Raw genomic sequence first — 22,106 nt, 5'->3', positions numbered from 1 at the left:
CTATGTGCATTACCGCCATCTACAGGAATAAGGTGTGATCACATTGGGACATGAAATGACCCAAAATGCTCAACAAGCCCTCTCAACCGACATTCGAGGTAAATTTCTTCGCTAGCTACTGGTGGTGGTTAACAATCCATACATCTATCATACGTCCGCTTTTCGCTGCTAATCTGTTAAGTTACACGCAGTCAATCGTGGCTTTCTTTATTTCGTTCTTTACCATCAACTCATCCCATAATTGATAATGAAGAATAGCTTTGAAAATACCATAATAACAACGCTCCAAGGTTATTCGTATCCTTGCTTGCTTATGTCTATCATGACTTTCGTTTCTGATTGCTGCAAAATTTTTAAGCCTATCACAGCTTCTGAAATTCTACGATTATTGCCATTTTATGACCAATCTTGGGCTATTTCATTAATGTTATCGAAGCTTTCGACTTGATTTCGTACTTGACGCATGAATTCTGCCTATCGAGGCATAACTTGTGTGAGCTTTCACGATTGTAATCCAAAGCCAAATATTTCATGGCTGATCGCGGGCTTCGTTCATAAATGCATATAGTAGCTTTCCTGATTGTAATCATCTTAACGTTATATCTCTGCCTATCGTGGCTCCTCGGAAAAGTGTCCCTGGCTTCAGCCTTTATCATAATAAATATAAGGTCAATCATGGACCTATTTTACGAATACTGGTATCGTTACATGGCTAAACGTAGCCTATTACATTAATGCTATCGAAGCTTTCGACTAATCTCAGTTCTGATGCATGAACTCAGCCAATCGAGGCATCAGCCTATCTAGGCTTCACTATTAAACAAGCTTTCATGATTGTACTCTAAGACAAATATTTCATGGTCGATCGCAGCCTTCGTTCATAAACGCATATCGTAGCTTTCCTGATTGTAATTATCTTAATGTCATATCTATGCCTATCGTGGCTCCTCTGAAAAGTCGCCCTGGCTTCAGCTTTTTATCATCATATATGTAAGGTTAATCATGGACCTATTTTACGATCACTGGTAATGTTTCATTGCTAAACGAAGCCTATTACAATAATGCTATCGAAGCCTTCGACTAATCTCAGTTCTGATGCATGAACTTGGCCATATCGAGGCATCGGCCTATCGAGGCACCGGCCTATCGAGGCATCGGCCTATCGAGGCACCGCCCTATCGAGGCATCGGCCTATCGAGGCACCGCCCTATCGAGGCACCGGCCTATCGAGGCAACGGCCTATCGAGGCACCGGCCTATCGAGGCACCGGCCTATCGAGGCACCGCCCTATCGAGGCACCGGCCTATCGAGGCACCGGCCTATCGAGGCATCGGCCTATCGAGGCATCGGCCTATCGAGGCAACGGCCTATCGAGGCAACGGCCTATCGAGGCATCGGCCTATCGAGGCACCGCCCTATCGAGGCATCGGCCTATCGAGGCATCGGCCTATCGAGGCAACGGCCTATCGAGGCATCGGCCTATCGAGGCAACGGCCTATCGAGGCATCGGCCTATCGAGGCACCGCCCTATCGAGGCATCGGCCTATCGAGGCATCGGCCTATCGAGGCAACGGCCTATCGAGGCAACGGCCTATCGATGCATCGGTCTATCGAGGCACCGGCCTATCGAGGCAACGGCCTATCGAGGCAACGGCCTATCGAGGCACCGGCCTATCGAGGCATCGGCCTATCGAGGCAACGGCCATATCGAGGCATCGGCCTATCAAGGCATCGGCCTATCGAGGCAACGGCCATATCGAGGCATCGGCCTATCGAGGCATCGGCCTATCGAGGCATCGGCCTATCGAGGCACCGCCCTATCGAGGCATCGGCCTATCGAGGCACCGGCCTATCGAGGCAACGGCCTATCGAGCAAGCTTTCAGGATTGGAACCCTAAAGACAATTATTTCATCGAGGCAACGGCCTATCGAGGCATCGGCCAATCGAGGCATCGGCCTATCGAGGCATCGGCCTATCGAGGCATCGGCCTATCGAGGCAACGGCCTATCGAGGCACCGGCCTATCGAGGCATCGGCTTATCGAGGCACCGGCCTATCGAGCCATCGCTATCGAACAAGCTTTCAGGATTGGAACCCTAAAGACAATTATTTCATGGCCGATCGTGGCCTTTGTTCATAAATGCATATCGTAGCTTTCCTGGTTGTAATCATCTTAATGTCATATCTCTGCCTATCATGGCTCCTCGGTAAAGACTCCCTGGCTTCAGCCTTTATCATTATAAATATAAAGTCAATCATGGACCTATTTTTCGATTACTGGTATTGTTTCATGGCTAAACGTAGCCTATTAAATTAATGCTATCGAAGCTTTCGACTTATCTCGATCTGATGCATGAACTCAGCCTATCGAGGCATCACTATTGAACAAGCTTTCATGATTGTACTCTAAGCCAACTTTTTTCATGGCCGATGAAATGGCTTGGTTCATAAACTCAAATCGTAGCTTTCCCGATTGTAATCATCTCAATGTCTTATCTCTGCCTCTCGTGCCTCCTCGGAAAGTCGACCTGGCAACTGCCCTCATCATTTATAAATATATGGTCAATCACGGACCTATTTTACAATCACTGTGATCGTTCATGGCTATACGTAGCCTATTACATTTATGCTATCGAGCTTTCAACTAATCTCGGTTCCGATACATGAACTCAGCCTACCGAGACATTACAATTGACCGAGCTTTCATGACTGTACGCTAGACTTGTAGTCGAGACCGCCTAAACCGAGACCAAGACACTACCAAGACCAGATGGTATCGAGACCAAGACAAGACCAAGACCAAGACCAAGACCGACCAAGTCGAGACCAAGACCAAGTCGAGACTAAGACCGAGACCAAGTCGAGACCGGAGGGGAAAAAAACATTAGTGTTGAAGCTAAGCAATAACTTGTCAAATGTTGTTTTGCATTGCCTGCCTATCTCTGCTGATTTCGAAGTCTCCAAATGAATCCATTCTGCAACTTTTAAATACATAATTATATTTTTAAAAACGAAATTATAGGCTTAAGTGCAGGATCCGAAAGTTGGTCGTTTTTGTCGCTATGGTTACACACACACACACACCGTTGGCGGTGCGCTCAAAGTCATCTGTCAGTTGTGCAGTTACCCAAAATCTCCTGAATGAAGGTAAAACCCATCATGTCACTGATATGTGTTTTACTAAATATTAATATATCAAAAACTGTACATGAAATGTGTTTTTTAAATCAAGTGATCAAAGTGCTCGTTGCCGCTGCAATCAGTGGCGCGGATACAGTGTTTTCTCGCGTGGCTCGCGCGCACCACACTGTCTTCACTCGGACGCGCGCTTCAATCCGTTGCGGATATCGTCGTGGATATTGTAGTATTGTATTGCTCAATCCCCTGACCACTATGTCGGTCTGAGACAGCGAGACCTAGACAAGACCGAGAGGTCCGAGACCAAGACAAGACCGAGACCAAAGACCGTCAAGGCCGTGACAAGACCGAGACCACGTAAAAGTGGTCTCGAGACCGGTCTCGAGACCAAGACTGGTCTCGAGACATACATCACTACTGTACGCTAAAGCAAATATTTTGCGCATATCGTAGCTTCCCTGATAGCAGTTAATGTGTCATCTCTGCCTTTCGTGGCTCCTCGGGAAGTCGCCTGGTGACAGCCTCATTATTTATAAATGTAAGGTCAATTACGGACCTATTTTTAAAGAAAGACGAGGGCTGGTGCATATGCTATTTAACTTTGCTTTTATTTATTTACTCCCTATATTCATACCCAGGATGTATGCATCTTAAAATCTCAGCCTATCGAGGCTTCATTTAAAATCTCCATCTCAAGTTTTGGGGGGAGACGTGGCTTCTGTTCATATTCAGAAGATGAGAAGTTCAGGTCACATATAGTGACATTCCCAATTTCGATCTTTTAAAGCTTCTAATCAATTATCTTTATCTCAGTATATCTCGTAGGTTTAATCTTTCACATACAGTACCTCACCTTAAGATAAGCAATAAAGAAGTTGTCCAATTGTCTTCCCTATTTTATTAATTCTTCTGCATGCCTTTCAGAATCCTCATAGGTATGTACGGAATTCATCACATATTCTTTACTTTTTGGGGGTAGGCTCCGCCCCTGCCTCTAACATCAGGCAGGACCTACAAGCTAACCTTCAGACCCGGACGGAGGACGGGGCCTACACCAAAGAACTCTGAGACGGAGCTTGTCGATCATCTACTTTTATTTTTTGTCTGTAAACTCCTTTCACAAATTAAATTCTATTTTATTCGAGAATCCTTCTGAGTCTTTATGGTAGAAATATATAGCAAAATATATATTTTTCAATTCTATTCCAATTATTGGTAAAGGTGATGACCTGTAAATAATCTGAAATGTCTCACTGTACACTGTATGGTGGAGCCGTTGCTGAAGTTTAAATCTGAACTTTACTATAGAAAACCTTCAGTGATTTGAGTCTGGATCCGGATCTGCTCATATATTCAGATATTCAGATTAATATACTGAAGCTGGTCTTGTAGATGTAAGCAGAACTGAATTGAATGATATCATTTTTAACATTTTGACTATTGTAGAGGATACAATATTATGAAAAACAGTCATTTTGACTCTGTTCTCACTTCAGTAATTGTGTTTTGTGTCATTGAGTGACTGTCTTCAGGGAAATGATGTGGAGTGTGTTTGCATATTGATCAGATCTTCAGTGTGTGAGAGTGTTTATAGTGCTGTGAGTTTAACACTTCATCACTGACACACACAACAATCTTCATCAACATGACCTTCATCATCATCTTCATCTGGACTCTCACAGCGTTTGCTCAAGGTTTGTGGAGCACAAGTTTGATATCAATTCATTTCTTCAAGTATATTGTCAAAGTTTTGAGTGTATTTTCTTGTTGTGTGTTTCAGAGTGTAGAGGACAGATCATCGTCACTCAGAGTCCCTCAATAACAGCAGAACAACCAGGAGGAACTGTGAATATCAAATGTAAAACCAGCAGAGATGTGAACAGATGGAGTGATGGGGATGAAGATTTAGCCTGGTACTCACAGAAACCTGGAGAAGCTCCTAAACTCCTGATTCGTTTTGTAAAAAAACTCGAGTCAGGAACTCCATCTAGATTCAGTGGCAGTGGATCTAACAGTGATTTCACTCTGACCATCAGTGGAGTCCAGACTGAAGATGCTGGACATTATTACTGTCAGAGTTATCACAGTGGTCCAGTGTTCACACAGTGATAAAGAGTCGTACAAAAACCTCCGTCAGTCAGAGTCACAGTGACTGAACTGAAACTGCAGCTGCTCAAAGGAGGATCTGAAATAACATTGTCACACTTGCATCTGAAATAAAACCATATAAATGAAGCTCTTTAATAGATTATAGAGGTCAGAAATCATACGTTGAGAGAAACAATTAGACAAAGTCCATCAGTGTCTCTGCCAGAGTCTCAGTGGTATTTTTTATTCCCTCATATTCATAATCTCTTTAGGGAGAATAAAAATATGGTGGAAACCGACTGACTGACTGACTGACTGATCTCTGCACAGCTTTGAGATTTTGTGCTCTTATAGATCAGTGATATGATTGAGATCTATGTAATATTGGATCTGTCAAATACAGTCAAAAGCAAGTTAACTGTCGACTGAATCTGCAACCTTTTAATAAAGTCTCATGAGAACTAGTGAATATAATCACTGCGGGACATCGATTAAAAAGCACAAAGTTCCATTAGTTGCTTTTATTTGAGACTCAGCATGTGGATCAAGATGTGGTTATACTGTAAAAAACAACAACAATACTGACAAATTACAAGTATAAAAACATCAAACACTGATCAATAGCTTTATAAACTACAGTTTCTGCTCCTTATCAATCACTCAGTACAGTATCAACTTACACTGATATACACACACAGTCCTCTATGAACACACACACACAGTCCTCACAGTGGTTCTCAAAGGTCCGTGAACTATAGCCAGGGGGTCCGCGAAATAATTTATAACAGCCTACCGTTTTTTCCGGACTATAAGTCGTGTTTTCTTTATCATCTGAAAACATGCTATTTATTCCAAAGTGACGTATTTAACGTCAAATAATACAAAGTAGACACTTAGGTTTCTAGATAGATAATATATCTGTATTTCGTATGTCTGTGCGTCAAGTATTTTATTCGCTGTGTTTTGGTTGATTTTGGGGAACGTGCGCCAGAAAGGAGACGGCACCCGCATCCTGTTGTTTAATCTTTATTTGTAAAAGGCATGACATTTTGTAGTCATTTTTAATGTATACACAATGGACAATATGTCAGTTCTAGCACTGCTAGATTTGACATTAGAAGCCTGATCATTATCAAAATAAAATACAATCTTAATTTAATTTATCTGTTGTACACTATGAAGGCAGTCAATCATTCATATAGCCTACTGTGAACTTGCTGTTATTCCAATTTCATTTCTCCGCATATGAAGATGCTGAAATGTGTAGGCCTATACTGGGACTGAAGCATGCAACTTTCTTTACATAAATAGTTAAGCATCCAAATGTTAGGCCTCCAAATGTTAGGCTACATCGCCAATGTGGAAACTTTGAACCGAATGAGAGATGCACGCGCCCAACGTCTGTGCAGTTTCAGTTTTCATTAAAAATAATTCGTTTAGACTTGATGTTTAAAATAAATGTTGTCTTTATACTATTATTATTTGTATTATTATCTTATAGGGTAGCCTACTTATTTTTCATTCTCGTTTTGTTCTGAATAGCTACCGGTTTGCTGTGGACTGAGGGGAAGGCTAACGCCTCAACAACGCAACAAAGTAGGCATATTACACATTCAGATGCAACTTATTTAATGGAAAATTAAAAAATTGTGCTGTAATATTAAAAAGTGCATAGGGACAGGGCCGTACCCACAATTGATGTCCCCGATGTCCGGACCTCTGTCATTTTTCTATGTGTGTTGTGTATATAGGCCTAATGAAAGTTTTGAAATAATTGCCTAATATTAACTTAATTTGGTGCTGCAAGGATATTGTACATCGCAATGATAACTGACCTTCTCGTCTGAGCTGCTTCAGCAGACTAACAACAACAGCAGTCAATGTCAAAATGTTTGAGTCGGAGATTAATTCAAAGTAAGCGGGGCTTATGTTCACAGAAGCTGCAAGCCGAGCGCGAATCCCCGCACGACGCTTCAGTTAACAGTCATAAAGTGCGTGATAAGATGTAGGCCTAAATAGCTAAACTAAACAGCTGTTTTAGATAGAAGTTTTAAACGAACGACTGAAACAATAAGTTTGCAAAGTATCCATCAAAGCTCAGCTTTGGGAAAGGAAATAGCTAGGTCAAGAGAAAGGCTAGGCTATATTTTTTGTGCAGAATAATCCTTGAAACATTTCTCATTTAAGACCATTCCTGTTTGGAATATGTGATTGAGTTTTGATAAAGCCTACATGTGAACAATAATCATATACATTCTGCAGTTCCATTTTGTATATGGATCATTCATTGTAAAATGTAAACTGTCATCTTGACAAAATAATGTATGCCACTGCCCACTGACATGCTTTAAAGCTATAATTATCCAGTTTGTGGGCCTTAAAACGCACATGTGTAGATCAAGAACATCCAAAATCCCTGGGGGGGGGGGGGGGGGGGGGGGGGGGACCTCAGTAGGCTATTTAGAAATTCCTGCATAGGACCCTGGGTGGAGACCATTTGTGCAAAAATATTTTATTAGCCGCTCCCACATTAACTTTGTGCTCAATCACTGTTAGAAATATGAGGGGGTCCTTGGAAATGTTTTTCCCCTGTAAGGGGTCCCTGGCTCCAAAATGTTTGAGAACCCCTGCTCTATGAACACACACACAGTCCTCTATGAACACACACACAGTCCTCTATGAACACACACAGTCCTCTATGAACACACACACAGTCCTCTATGAACACACACAGTCCTCTATGAACACACACAGTCCCCTATACACACACAGTCCTCTATGAACACACACACAGTCCAGTCCTCTATGAACACACACAGTCCTCTATGAACACACACAGTCCCCTATACACACACAGTCCTCTATGAACACACACACAGTCCAGTCCTCTATGAACACACACAGTCCTCTATGAACACACACAGTCCCCTATACACACACAGTCCTCTATGAACACACACACAGTCCAGTCCTCTATGAACACACACAGTCCTCTATGAACACACACAGTCCCCTATACACACACAGTCCTCTATGAACACACACACAGTCCAGTCCTCTATGAACACACACCAGGGAAGGCCAGCACTGCTCTTAGACCTCGACTCTCATCCTGATGATCCAGCAGTCCATCGCTCAAAGAAGAGAATCATAATCAAAAATAATTATAACCATTGACCTCTGGCTCGTTCCCTTCATAACCTTATTCACATGTATGAATATCTATATCTGCAATAGACATTAGCTCATATTTTCACAGCATTTAGTTGTTCATTAAAGGTGAACTAAGTAACTTTTTTACCTTAACCGAACAGCTTTGGAGTCATTGTAATGTTTATATTACTGATTTCGTGTTGAATGGTGGTCGTCTCGCACCCCCCTGGTGCCTGTGAGCCGCAAAACCTCCCTTGCAACTTTGGGCGGGCAGGCCGCCGGCCTCAGTGTTAGGAAGTATCGTGTGATATCAGGTCTCGCGAGGTAACGAATTGCTTTACGGCAACAAAACAGATCTGATAAAATTCTGATAAAATGAACATCAAACAGAAATAACCCGGCACGTATACATGTGGTGTTCGAGGCGCACATACAATACAGACTGCCGACAGTTAAACAGGGCGCGCGCAGCTCTTAAAGGGGCCACGCCTTATTTCCACTCGTTACAGCGTCCATCCTACTGAACAGGTACCGGTGTACAGGGGGAGGGGATCCGGCCGTGAGTGCGAGCCATCTCTGCGTGAGTGCTATTCACGACAGTACAAGTACTCCACAGCGACTCTAGGGGTCGCTGTTTGACAAAAACGGAATTCCTACTTAGTGCTGCTTTAATGTGATAATTCTGCATTTGGATATTTCTCATTGAGTTCTACATAAAAACACAAAGCAACACATTCTCGCCTCTGACAGGTTTTCCTCAGTGGGTTTTACAGCATATGCTGCACGATACGTTGATATTTTCTATGAAAATGCATTGATTTGTTAGTGTCAGTGATGAACAGCATCATGAAATTGAACGAAGAAAAAAATTTCTTACCATATTATTTTAATGTATTGTCTTAATTATAAACACTGGTTTCACAGAAAATAGTATTTCTGCATTGATCAATAAGGCGGATACATATTATGGAGTTATTTATGCATATAAAAATGTAAAATATAAATGCATTTATTTATGGACTTATTACACATGTATTTATTTATGGCTGTATTTTGTGTTTTATTTAACTTACTGTCATTAAGTTTTAAAAGCAAGATACAAATTTACAGTAATCTACACTTTTAACATATTTTTTCACAATAATTGACAGTGTAAACTAAAGAATATGAACAAGCCTCATTTTAGTCAAAAACGGTATCATTTCAGTCAAACAGTGAAATAGGGAGTGATTGTGTTTCTCTCTAAATATAGCAGATGTTCATCATCCTCAGAGTTTGACGTTTCTATAATACTGAAACACTTTAAATAACTATTACACATTACACACAATGCAAGATCATATGTGTCTGACATGCATGTTTATCTTCAATCTATCTATCATAATATCTGTGGTTCATCATATTTTGCAGGTGTTTTAATGCTTCGTTGAAGTTTATTTATATGTGAGCAAAAGCCCTGATCCAGTGAAATGAAAACAACACAAATAGACTCAAAGACATGAAGTTATTATTTTATTTCAAACTATGTTGATTGAATTGAATAAAATGTATGACTGAATGATAAAGCACACATACAGTTGTGTATGAAACACACATACAAAAAATGATTTACTTACTGCCAACATCCAGTTTGCTGTTGTTGCCGAGAGGGAATCCCAGAGAAACAAACTATTATTGAGTGTTTGATGAGGGAAAATTAACTTCTTAACATTGTGATATTTCTCAGTTCTGCTCTTCTGTCAGTGGCTGTGTCACATTAGAGAGGAAACCGCTTTGAATGTGTGTGTCCCTCCCCTGTGACTGAAGCTCAATATCAGAGCGTCTGTCCGACTGTGAATCCCACATCTCTGTCCTTCAGCTTCACTCATTCCCAGTAAAGATGACGACACACACACTGATCATCTGCTCTCTGCTGCTGCTCCTCAACGGTGACTCTCACTTTCACTGCATTTACTACTTTACATTTACTTGTTTTAGCAAAGATCATTCATTTATTCTGGGGATTTTCTTCTTGTTGTGTGTTTCAGAGTGTAGAGGACAGATCACCATCACTCAGAGTCCCTCAATAACAGCAGAACAACCAGGAGGAACTGTGAATATCAAATGTAAAACCAGCAGAGATGTGTACAATGGAGATTTCTTAGCCTGGTACTTACAGAAACCTGGAGAAGCTCCTAAACTCCTGATTTACAGAACAAACCGCCGTCAGTCAGGAACTCCATCTAGATTCAGTGGCAGTGGATCTAACAGTGATTTCACTCTGACCATCAGTGGAGTCCAGACTGAAGATGCTGGACATTATTACTGTCAGAGTTTATACTACCCTGCGAGCATTCGGTGGTTCACACAGTGATAAAGAGTCGTACAAAAACCTCCGTCAGTCAGAGTCACAGTGACTGAACTGAAACTGCAGCTGCTCAAACACACACACACACACACACACACACACACACACACACTCAACAGTGAAGAAACGACTCAATATGATCTTATTGAACATCACTTTGTTGAGATTCATCAGTTTTTGACCTTTTTGATTGTGATTTTTCTGGAATGACATTTGTCTCCTGTTTCCTATTACATCCTTTATGTAGAAATTCAGTCACTTTTGATTTTCACTTCAGTGGATATTTTTCAATTCATTCAAAACATTTTTGATTTTCTGCATTTATAATTTAATATATTATTTTTTTATAAACTGCACCATCAGCATCTTAATATATGTTGAGCAGTTTAATAAGTCGAAGGATTTATTACAGTAAATGAATGACACGCACACAAACAGGAACTACACACTACTACAATTAGACTTCTATAATTCAATGTTAGGCTGCATGATCAGCCGGAACCTGGAAACACTTACCATAAATCCTGATGTACTTTGTACATCATTAGAAGGATGGCGTCTTTACGCTAATATTAGTCTCTCTGTTTATCCCGAGGTTCACTGCAGTCCACCGGATCCGGATCTGATGAAGGACCTGCGCCTGGACACGACGACAACGCAGTCCTGAAGTGTCCACTAGTCTCTCCCCTGTGACGGCCTCCTTCCCTTTACCTCTGTACTGATTTAACGTTGTCAGGATAATTCCGGTTCACGTGGCTAATAAAAAATTCTCAGAGCCACCAGGCAACGGCCGGATCGCAATAAAGGTTTACTGTTAGAACGGTGTCGTGTAAGCGCCCCCTAAGTTACAGTAATAACTAATGATCATTCCGACGGAAGTGAATCAGTTAAAACTAGCTTTTGCTGGACAATAACTTTATTTTAGAGCTGCTTTAAAGCCAAAACAATTTAATTTTCTATTATCACTGTAAAGCTACTTTGAAACAGTCGATATTGTTAAAAGCGCTATATGAATGAAGGTGACTTGCACAAAATGACTTATGACTGAAATCAGATATTAGACTGTGATCTGATCTGTGACAGACGAGTTTGACTCTAATATTCTCAGAATCAGAGAAAACTGAGTGTGTAAACTCATATAAATCAAACAAACAGTGGCGCAATATTTTGTTTTGTTTTTGTACATTAAATAGTGAAGTAATTGTGTAACACCAGCTACATAAATATGTTATTGAGCCTTTTTCAAGTAGCTCCTTCATCTCAAACTAATGAATTTATTATTCATTACTCATTTCTCATGAGCAGAAGTGAAACTGTTCCAGTTCAGAGCGTTGAACCAGTAAAAGAGAGAAACTGTGAGTTTGAGGTGAAAATCTCATTTGCATTGTCAGGTTTAGTGATTGTGATGGTCTCAGAATAGAGCCGCTCGTCTCCAGTGACCATGTTCAAACCCCAAGAGCTTCATTTGACATTTACTGCTGAATGCAGCTGTTCTCAACTATTACAATCAATCAAAAGCAGCTGAAACTTTAGTGCAGGACTTTGAAGGAACGACACACTGATCAATGATGCAGTCACACACACATGTGCGCTTGCGTTCAGATGAAGCTTTATTGAATGAACAGCAATGGCAGCACATTGACAGACTGCTTCAGTATTGAGCTGTAAATCACGTGCCGCTCAGATACGCTGGTCTTCACTGGAGAAACATCAGCACTCGGAGCTCTTGAGGAACGAGGCCTCGTGAGCAGCTCCGGCATGTGTTCCTCTGCAGACCAAGTGCTCTCTGCCTTCCCAGCGTGCTTTGCTGAGGCTCAGGACGCTGCTGCGACTGTAGAGACCGCCCCGCTCGCTCTCTGCGCTGGTCTGAACCCCCTCGGTGACCTCTGACCCGTCCAGCGTCCAGCTCACCGTCGCCCCCTGTGGAGAGTAAGAGCTGAGCAGGCAGAGCAGAGCGGAGGAGTCTCCAGAGACCAGCAGAGACACGGAGGGAGACACGGAGGGCCCGGCTGAAACACACACACACACACACACACAGTTAGTTAGATGTCAGACTCGGTCATGTAGTAGAAATCACAATAATTTTATCTTTACAGAAATTCCACATAACTGTTTTCATTCATAAACCACAAATATCCTGAATTCAGTTTAAAAATATTCTCAGTTAAATCAATATTCACTAATACTCAAAAATGTATCATGTAATTCTAAATATAAATCAGTTCTGTAAAGCAGACATGATATACAGAGAATCTTACAGTAATTTGATATTTTCTGAATAATCATTTCATCATTAATTGTATTTTGAAAAATTCTTAAGACTCTCACAATCATAATTATCAGCAAATTTCAGTTCAAATGATGAATTTTTCTAATCTTTCTATTTGTCTGATGGCGACGCCTAAAAAATATAATTATTTTATCCGTATAATCAAACTTTTTTGTCATGGATTTTAAAAAGTATTAGCAGTTAAATTTACCAAGAATTATGGACACAATTATGTACTTTAAAAAAAACTGAATATGACAGAAAATATAACAATATAACAACATTACAAACTACATTCAATATAATATTACAATAATATTCCAGTCAACATGTTAAAAAACAATGAATGTTAGCAATTATAATATATGAAATTACTCATGTGCAATATGAAAACAATATGAAATATGCTTTGAAATATAAAAAAAGATAAACGTGATGAAATCTCACAGAATATACGAGTTTTTTGTAAAATAACAGACAAATTTAAAGAAATTGTGAAACAATCAAATTCGCCATGAAATATTGCAGTTAATTTTTTTTATTTAAACTCTTTTTTAATTTTTTTAATCTTGTCGCCAAATGCTTACTAAAATAATCTAAAAACAAAACAAATAAATAAAAAATAAATCATTTTTAGAGAATAGAAGAGACTTACTGATCGTCAGTTTAGTTCCTCCACCGAAAGTCCACCACAGTGTTTCATTCTAGTGAAAGCGTCGTACAAAAACCTCCGTCACACTCAAATGAACACACACACACACACACACCAGCAGAGAAAGAGACTAACAACACACACACACACACACACTGATATGAGACTCAACATCATGATTATTGAACTGAAGTGACTTTCACAGAAACAGCCTCATCGTCTCTAAATGTCTCTTAATGCATGAAAACTATTAAATCTAAATAAATAGTATAATCAAAAATACTCTGTACTGATATTTACACATTAACTGAGAGTTTCTAAATGATTGTGTGTTTCTCAAAGCATTTGAATAAGTTTTGATGACCTGTGACCTCTGGAATGACCTTTGACCTCTCATGGAGTTCACAGTGAAATACTCGTTTCTTTTAGTGATGAAACTCTGTCACTCGATTCATCAGAAAGTCTGAACTCTGAACCAGAGACTCATGCAGAATAAAGAAGAAATGATTTCTAAACTTGTAAAGAAGTGAAAACACACTCATTGATCATGAGAATAAAACACATTAAAGGCATAAACTGGATCAGTTTCGTCTGCATGTTCATGTTCATGTGTGTTTTCCTCCAGCTGGTTTTTGCTCAGAGAGTCACTTTGCATCGGCACGTGTTTCAGCTCTCCGAGTGTTTATAGCCTTCAGACTCACACACTTTATAACACACGGCTGTTTACCACGGTACAAACCCAACACACACCATGAATCTCTTCAGCGGCTTCATCTGGATTCTGACAGCTTTTATTCCAGGTAACAGAAGTCAAAACTCGTCATTTCTGAGTCTTTAATGTTCATTTCATTTGATGAAACTCATATAATGTTGTTGTCGACAGCATCCAGAGGAATCACTGTGACTCAGCCTGAAGTTGTGACTGTTTCTGAAGGACAAAACGCCACTATAGAGTGTAAAACTGATGCTGGGATATATAGCTGGGGTTTAGCTTGGTATCAGCAGAAACACGGAGAAGCTCCTAAACTCATCATTACTGGGGTAAATGATCTCTATGATGACAGTCTCAGTCGATTCAGTGGGAATGGAGAATATGAAGGAACAGATTTCACTCTGACCATCAGTGGAGTCCAGACTGAAGATGCTGGACATTATTACTGTCAGAGTTATCATGAGACCGACAGTGGTGATCCAGTGTTCACACAGTGATAAAGAGTCGTACAAAAACCTCCGTCAGTCAGAGTCACAGTGACTGAACTGAAACTGCAGCTGCTCAAACACACACACACACACACACACACACACACACACACACACACACACACACACACACGACTCAATATGATCTTACTGAACATCATTTTGTTTAGCTTTATCAGTTTTTAACATTTTTGATTGTGATTTTTCAGAAGTCATATTTGTCTCCTGTTTCCTATTACATCTTTTATGTAGAAATTCAGTCACTTTTGATTTTCACTTCAGTGGATATTTTTCAATCCTTCCCCACATTTTTGATTTTCTGCATTTATGATTTATAACAATGTCGATGGATTTATTAAATTAATCCCTCATAATGCATATATTAACAGCATCATAACACTTCCCTCAACATTAGAGCTGATGATAATAATTTATATTAATATCTATGTATGGAGGAATTAGGAATTATAATTACAACTTTTTTTTTATTTTTTTTTTATTTTTTTTATTTAAGACCAGATTACCCAACAGGAGCTGTATACTAACCAAAAACAGCATATGCATGTCACCCTATTATTTTAAATGTATTTTATAAACATTTATAAAGGTCGACATGTTTATATCATGTGAGACTCACAATCAAACTCAGTTATTCAGTGACTGACAGAGACTCGTGTGTGTGATGATCATGTTCATAAACTGCAGGAACACACACGGATTTGGTGTAAAATTTGGGGATTAACAGCGATGTTTCACTCCAACTGCAGTAAAAATATTCTCCAAGTCTCTCAGTGAAGTCTTGTCTCGCTTTCGGGGCTACAGTTTTGAAACTATAAAACTATATAATCCTCTGAATAAAACTATATAATCCTCTGAATAAAACTATATAATCCACTGAATAAAACTGTATAATCCACTGAATAAAACTATTGTTTTTTATCCTGCTAAGAGAACCGCAAAGTTTCTGAAGTGACATTACATATAAAAGCACAGAATATGATGGCATTATAATATAACAATGTAATATGTAACGATAAAGTTTGCAGAGGCTTCATAAATTAAAGCTGCCGTCGGCAATTTTTTTTTTTATCATATTCAGTGAAATCGACACTATAATCTGACAGAACAACATAAATAAAGTGGTTTTAGAAAAAAACCCGAGCTTCTAACTCCACCTGGAGCGTGTTATTTGTTTTGCAAAAATCCACAGCTCCCGGATCATCGGGTCCAATCAGCGCAGGGGGGTGTGAGATCTGACCGTCAATCACAGATCGGGCACACGCCACCCCTCACGCACGTTACAATCACATGCACACGCCTGAAGTTCGCGGAGTAACGAAGAGTGATGGCGGAAAATCAAGTAAGCTCATTTAGAGTATAAATGACGTTAGCAATTGCAATCTATCGGTAGATTAGCCAGGACAGCATACCTCCAAATACTCCATAGTGTTGATGGATGCTGATGAGACGGGCGCGTTCACTGAAAATCTGGTGCACACGCACTGACGAGCACGAACTCGGTGGGAGGGGGATAGTGGGGGAGGGGCATGAGAGTTGTAAACATTCAAAATTGTCCTAAATCCACTCAATCTGCCAGACTTGCCGACTACAGCTTTAATAAAAAAAATAATAAAAAAAAACAAAGCACAACTGATAGCCTACACATTTCTTTGTTCTTCATTTTCTAGAACTAGAGTAGAACCTTGCTGTATTTTTGTGTAATTAATTAAGAGAAAGTACACCGCCATCTTACTCCGACGAAAATGACTTGAACGCTCCTGCCATCGTAAACAGACTTCCCACCTCGTAAGTACGAACTTCTCAGACTAGCGCGATTTTTATTTTTAGACAGGAATGAAAATGAGGCTGTGATGTCACTTTACTATAGAAAAGCTTCAGTGATTTGAGTCTGGATCCGGATCTGCTCATATTCAGATATTCAGATTAATATACTGAAGCTGGTCATGTTGATGTAATCAGAACTGAATTGAATGATATAATCTTTAACATTTTGACTGTTGTAGAGGATACAATATTATGAAAAACATTAATTTCTACTCTGTTCTCACTTCAGTAATTGTGTTTTGTGTCTGTTATTGAGTGACTGTCTTCAGGGAAATGATGTGGAGTGTGTTTGCATATTGATCAGATCTTCAGTGTGTGAGAGTGTTTATAGTGCTGTGAGTTTAACACTTCATCACTGACACACACAACAATCTTCATCAACATGACCTTCATCATCATCTTCATCTGGACTCTCACAGCGTTTGCTCAAGGTTTGTGGAGCACAAGTTTGATATCACTTCATTTCTTCAAGTATATTGTCAAAGTTTTGAGTGTATTTTCTTGTTGTGTGTTTCAGAGTGTAGAGGACAGATCACCGTCACTCAGAGTCCCTCAATAACAGCAGAACAACCAGGAGGAACTGTGAATATCAACTGTAAAACCAGCAGTGATGTGTACGGTGGAGATCGTTTAGCCTGGTACTTACAGAAGCCTGGAGAAGCTCCTAAACTCCTGATTTATTGGGCCAACCGCCTCCAGTCAGGAACTCCATCTAGATTCAGTGGCAGTGGATCTAACAGTGATTTCACTCTGAGCATCAGTGGAGTCCAGACTGAAGATGCTGGACATTATTACTGTCAGAGTTTCTACTGGCCTGCAAGCATTCGGTGGTTCACACAGTGATAAAGAGTCGTACAAAAACCTCCGTCAGTCAGAGTCACAGTGACTGAACTGAAACTGCAGCTGCTCAAACACACACACACACACACAATGGTGAGGATTTTCATGGATATTAAATGAAATATAAAACTTTTTATTTCAATTTTTTACATGCTAAATACTTTAATCTATAACACTCTTAATCTTATTATATTTATCAAATACTGAGATTATTGTGAGGTTCATAATTTGTCCGCATGTTCTTGTTTCATCATGTTTCTGCAGGTGTTTTCACGCTCCATTGACTGAAGTTTAGTTATCAAATGTGAGCTAAAGCCTTGATCCAGAATGTGTTGGTGAATCACACAAAAAAGTACACAGAAACAAAGTTATAATTTTATTTAACTTGACTGAATTTTAATAAAATCACACACAGACAGTCTAGTATGAAAGGCAAACAACACACTGCTCACTGAAGAAGAAAACAGAGAAAATCACACCATTATTCCATAAACACATTCATGCTCACAAACACAGAACACAGTTCACATTCTGGTATATATGCTGATTAATTATGAAATAATTAAAAAAGGTTTTTGCCAGAAAAACTAAATCAAGCATATATCACAGAAACTTAAAGACTGTTTAAGTCTAAATTTAACAACTCTCAGAAGTCACAAAATCCAGTTTTATTGAACAAAAAAACAACAGAAAATTAGAAATGAACATATAATGAACTTTTTTTTTTTTTTTTTTTTTTCAGGTCATTGATCAGTTTTACAAACAAGAATCTACTGAAAAAGAAAATAAGAGTAAAAAAGAAACCGCAGATTAGAACTAAGAGCTAGTGTTTCTCTATGTTTGTACTTGATTCACTTTATCAGCATTAAACTTTCAAAAAGTTGATCTGAATGTTTTTAGAGAAGAATTTTCACAAAGCCTGTGATCACCAAAGCGATGAAAGTCATATTGAATTTATATTGAAGTCATTTTCATGATCAACTTCACTGAAACTCACTTTGGTTTAAAGCATCAAAGATCAGATGTGAAGAAACACAAGAACTGCAGGAATTCACTGCAATTTAAGACGGCAACATTAGAAATTGTGGGTAAAACTTTGTATAAAATCACAAAACAAACGTTGTATGTTACATCTGTTATAACTTTATACGATATAATGAACCTTTTTACTCCTGAAGAATCAGACAGAGCTGATCATTAAGAGAAAATACTATTAAGACCATAACCATCTTTACAGTGTTAACTGACAAACATTCAGTGTGTATAATTACACACAAAAACACTGAACAAACTGAGAGTGCATCTTTTCTACAGTCAAACCAAAAAATATTCAGACACCAGATATAATTTTTGTGTGTGTGCAGGACACTATAGTTCATTTATGCAAGTGAGAATAGCAAAATAAAGTAAACTGAGACATATTATAACCAAAAAAAATCTTCATACAGCGACTACCAGTAAATTTGATGATAATTTGGGACAAAAATTATTCAGACACTTTGACCTGACCATGTTCTGCTTAAAGTTATCTGACATTATCAAGATGGATTTGTTCTGACACAGTTTAATATTTGTCATATTTTATTACCATTTTATAGTGAATAAACTGTGATAATGTGAGAAATGTTGAAGGTGTCTGAATACATTTAGGTTTGACTGTATATATTCTATAAAGTATAACATCATCAGTTTGGTGTCGCTGCTAAAAGTGAACCACAGTGAAATAAACTAATAGATCAGCAGAAGAAAAACCTCCTGAACGCTTCATTAACTGAACTACACACAGATCAACATCTGTAACATCTGTAACATCTCTAACATCTGTAAAATCTGTACTTCTGTACCAGCAGACGAAGCCTTGTCCCTCATAGACGGTGGGCCGAACGCGTTTTTCGTGTTGTTGATCGATCTCCATCGATAGAGTATACGCTTTTTTCATGTGCGATATTAAGTCATTATATGTAGTCAAATAAAATTTGTTGGCAATTCTGGTTTGATCATATATTTTCACAAACGTATGTTTTGATTGTCAATCTTCTTAGGCAAATCGTGGGACAGCTCTAGTAGCTGCGCCAATCGGATTGTAGTTTTTAACGTCATTAAAAATACTAACCAATCGCAGACGGCCAGACTAGGACCCCGAAATGGGCGGGCGTGACATAGCGGCAATGTTATATTGTAGTAGGCCTATATTTATATATCTAACACAAATAAGACACTTTATCTTGGATATGGAGTGTTATGTGCATGTTACTAGCTGTACATCAACACTAACACCTGTTCACTAACAAGTTGGATCAAGTTTGTACAACGTTCTTTAGAGTGGGTGAATTTAAATACAAAAGAAAGCCAAATCGCCCAAAAAGCTGTGGAAAAATAAGACATCACAGAAGGCCACATTCCAGATGTGCCAATTTATGTTGGCTACCATAGAAAATTATACATGCAGTATGCTAACAAAAGAAATATTGAGAGAGCCAGCAAGAGGAAAGAAAAGACAGTACAGGAAGTTGAAGGGTTGTAGGGCAGCTTTATTGTGGTTAAGTTTAGTTGTTTGACCTCATACGTTTGGATAAATCATGGTAAAAATGCTTAGGATCCTTTTTAACCCCAAACATAAATTATTTATATTTACATCTCAGAAATAGTGAAAAAACAAACGGATATAATTATATAATGTAATAACATATATATTAAGTTAATTATTATATATTTAGTCTTATAAAAGTTAAATATCTATTATCTTAGCATGAATACCTTTATAACTAAATGACAATTCAACTATTTGGTCAAGCAGGTTTTAGTAGTATATGGCAGTAATATATACAATGGTAGAACATTTAACATATTAACAACAATAAATAGATCTCTCCGAAACTATGCGCACAAAAAATAAACCCTGCCCATGTAAACCCTGCCAGGCCAGACCATGGATCTATTAAGAGAAAGGCTTCTATAGACACAGCGACATATTGTCCATACTAGACATCTAGTGGACACATTTTTCAACATATAGCGACTGAAATGTGCTCCATCAATCAGATGAGCAAAACAGTAAAAGGGGTTTTATGATGAACCCTGAAAAACAAAGGGCATTTTCATTGTTTCAGCAGAATAGATGTGTCAGGGCTTAGTCCGATCAGGTGAAGAAGATGTCTCGCAGGGCTGAGGATCTGGGATTACCTGGGGAAACAGATTAGCAGAGTTGTAAACGGTGTAGTAAAATTATTGGTTCACGGTCTAATAAATGAGGATTTACATTTATGAGGCATAGAGCCCCTTGTGTCAATTTGAATAATAAAAGCATACCATTAGGGCTCGGCAGTAAATTAAAGTGGTTATCCAACTTGGTATCAGCTTGTAGTTGCTGAAACTGAAAATAAGGTTGACATTTTTAGAAAATGTATGTCATGACTCATGAGTAATTAAAACACTAAACAAAAGGGGGAAAAAGCTTTATTTATAGCAAACAATTATATGTCGTTTGTTTTATTTGACAATTTAAAGAATTTGAATCTCAAGTGTTATCTGCTAACAAGTTGGAAGCATTACTACTACAATCCCTGCAGTCATCACATTTTTCTGTTTTTCCCTTATCTTTTCTAGACAGAGATTAAAGTGGAAAAGATAACATTTATCATATAAGTTTACACCTACTAGCTACATCACCTAATAGCTAGTCATGGAAGAGATAACATGTAACCTTATTAGCTAGCTACATACGATTACATCAACTACACACAACCTAACGTTACTATAGATAGACCTTCTACGGGACAAGACGGATTCCACCATATCTTTATGTACACAATAATAATCTTTTACATTGTAATCCTTTTATTTTAAATATTTGGCATGTTTGTGCATGTCCCTGTGTGTGTAATAAGCATAGTGTAATAAGCAGAGTGTGTGTGTAATAAGAAGTGTGTGTGTAATAAGCATAGTGTAATAAGCAGAGTGTGTGTGTAATAAGCAGTGTGTGTGTAATAAGCATAGTGTAATAAGCAGAGTGTGTGTGTAATAAGCAGAGTGTGTGTGTAATTAGCATAGTGTAATAAGCAGAGTGTGTGTAATAAGCAGAGTGTGTGTGTAATAAGCAGAGTGTGTGTGTGTAATTAGCAGAGTGTAATAAGCAGAGTGTGTGTGTAATAAGCAGAGTCTTTGATTAGAGAGATTACTCTGTCTAGTAATCCTCGTCTTTCATATCCAAAATTTATGGCGCTACTGTACAGCCTGATAGAATAACTCTGTTTACGTTTTCTTCTCTGTGATCTGTATGTCATTTCTAACTAGTGTAACGTTAATGTTACCTGTAAATACAAACATAATCCGGAATAACCTATTATGTTAACGGTTTACAGAGTTCATGCACTAAGCTAACGTTATAAGACAGGTATAAACAGCAGTATTTACCTGAGCCATTACACCTGGAATCTTGGATGCCGCTGTTAATATTTCTCGTCTTCGGATAGGATTCCTGCTGGAAAATGTTTGATTGTGTAGATTTCATTTGAGAAGATTTTATGGTGTGAACTCATGGATCTAGCTAGCTAGAGAACCATAATAGAGAACGC

At 38.8% G+C, this 22,106-nt stretch overlaps 5 gene segments (V, D, J or C); 4 read left to right on the top strand and 1 right to left on the bottom strand.

Moving 5' to 3' along the window:
- Positions 1–4,783: 4,783 nt before the first annotated feature.
- LOC130097065 (Ig kappa chain V region 3368-like) lies at positions 4,784–5,247 on the top strand. The segment is given in 2 exon segments: positions 4,784–4,832; positions 4,919–5,247. Coding segments are annotated over 2 exon segments (378 nt in total).
- Positions 5,248–9,922: 4,675 nt separating this feature from the next.
- LOC130097019 (Ig kappa chain V region 120-like) lies at positions 9,923–11,102 on the top strand. The segment is given in 2 exon segments: positions 9,923–10,307; positions 10,407–11,102. Coding segments are annotated over 2 exon segments (375 nt in total).
- Positions 11,103–12,320: 1,218 nt separating this feature from the next.
- Positions 12,321–12,833, bottom strand: LOC130097064 (Ig lambda-2 chain C region-like). The segment is given in 2 exon segments: positions 12,321–12,735; positions 12,821–12,833. Coding segments are annotated over 2 exon segments (312 nt in total).
- A 1,437-nt stretch (positions 12,834–14,270) lies between these two features.
- On the top strand, positions 14,271–15,141 carry LOC130097018 (immunoglobulin kappa variable 1-12-like). The segment is given in 2 exon segments: positions 14,271–14,447; positions 14,531–15,141. Coding segments are annotated over 2 exon segments (375 nt in total).
- A 1,708-nt stretch (positions 15,142–16,849) lies between these two features.
- Positions 16,850–17,535, top strand: LOC130097020 (Ig kappa chain V region K29-213-like). The segment is given in 2 exon segments: positions 16,850–17,123; positions 17,210–17,535. Coding segments are annotated over 2 exon segments (375 nt in total).
- The last annotated feature ends 4,571 nt before the right edge of the window (positions 17,536–22,106 follow it).

This window comes from Rhinichthys klamathensis, unplaced genomic scaffold, assembly GCF_029890125.1.
Source record: "Rhinichthys klamathensis goyatoka isolate OS25496 unplaced genomic scaffold, OSU_Roscu_1.1 h1tg000209l_1, whole genome shotgun sequence".
Lineage (NCBI taxonomy): Eukaryota > Metazoa > Chordata > Actinopteri > Cypriniformes > Leuciscidae > Rhinichthys > Rhinichthys klamathensis.
This window is presented reverse-complemented; position numbering and strand designations above follow the sequence as displayed.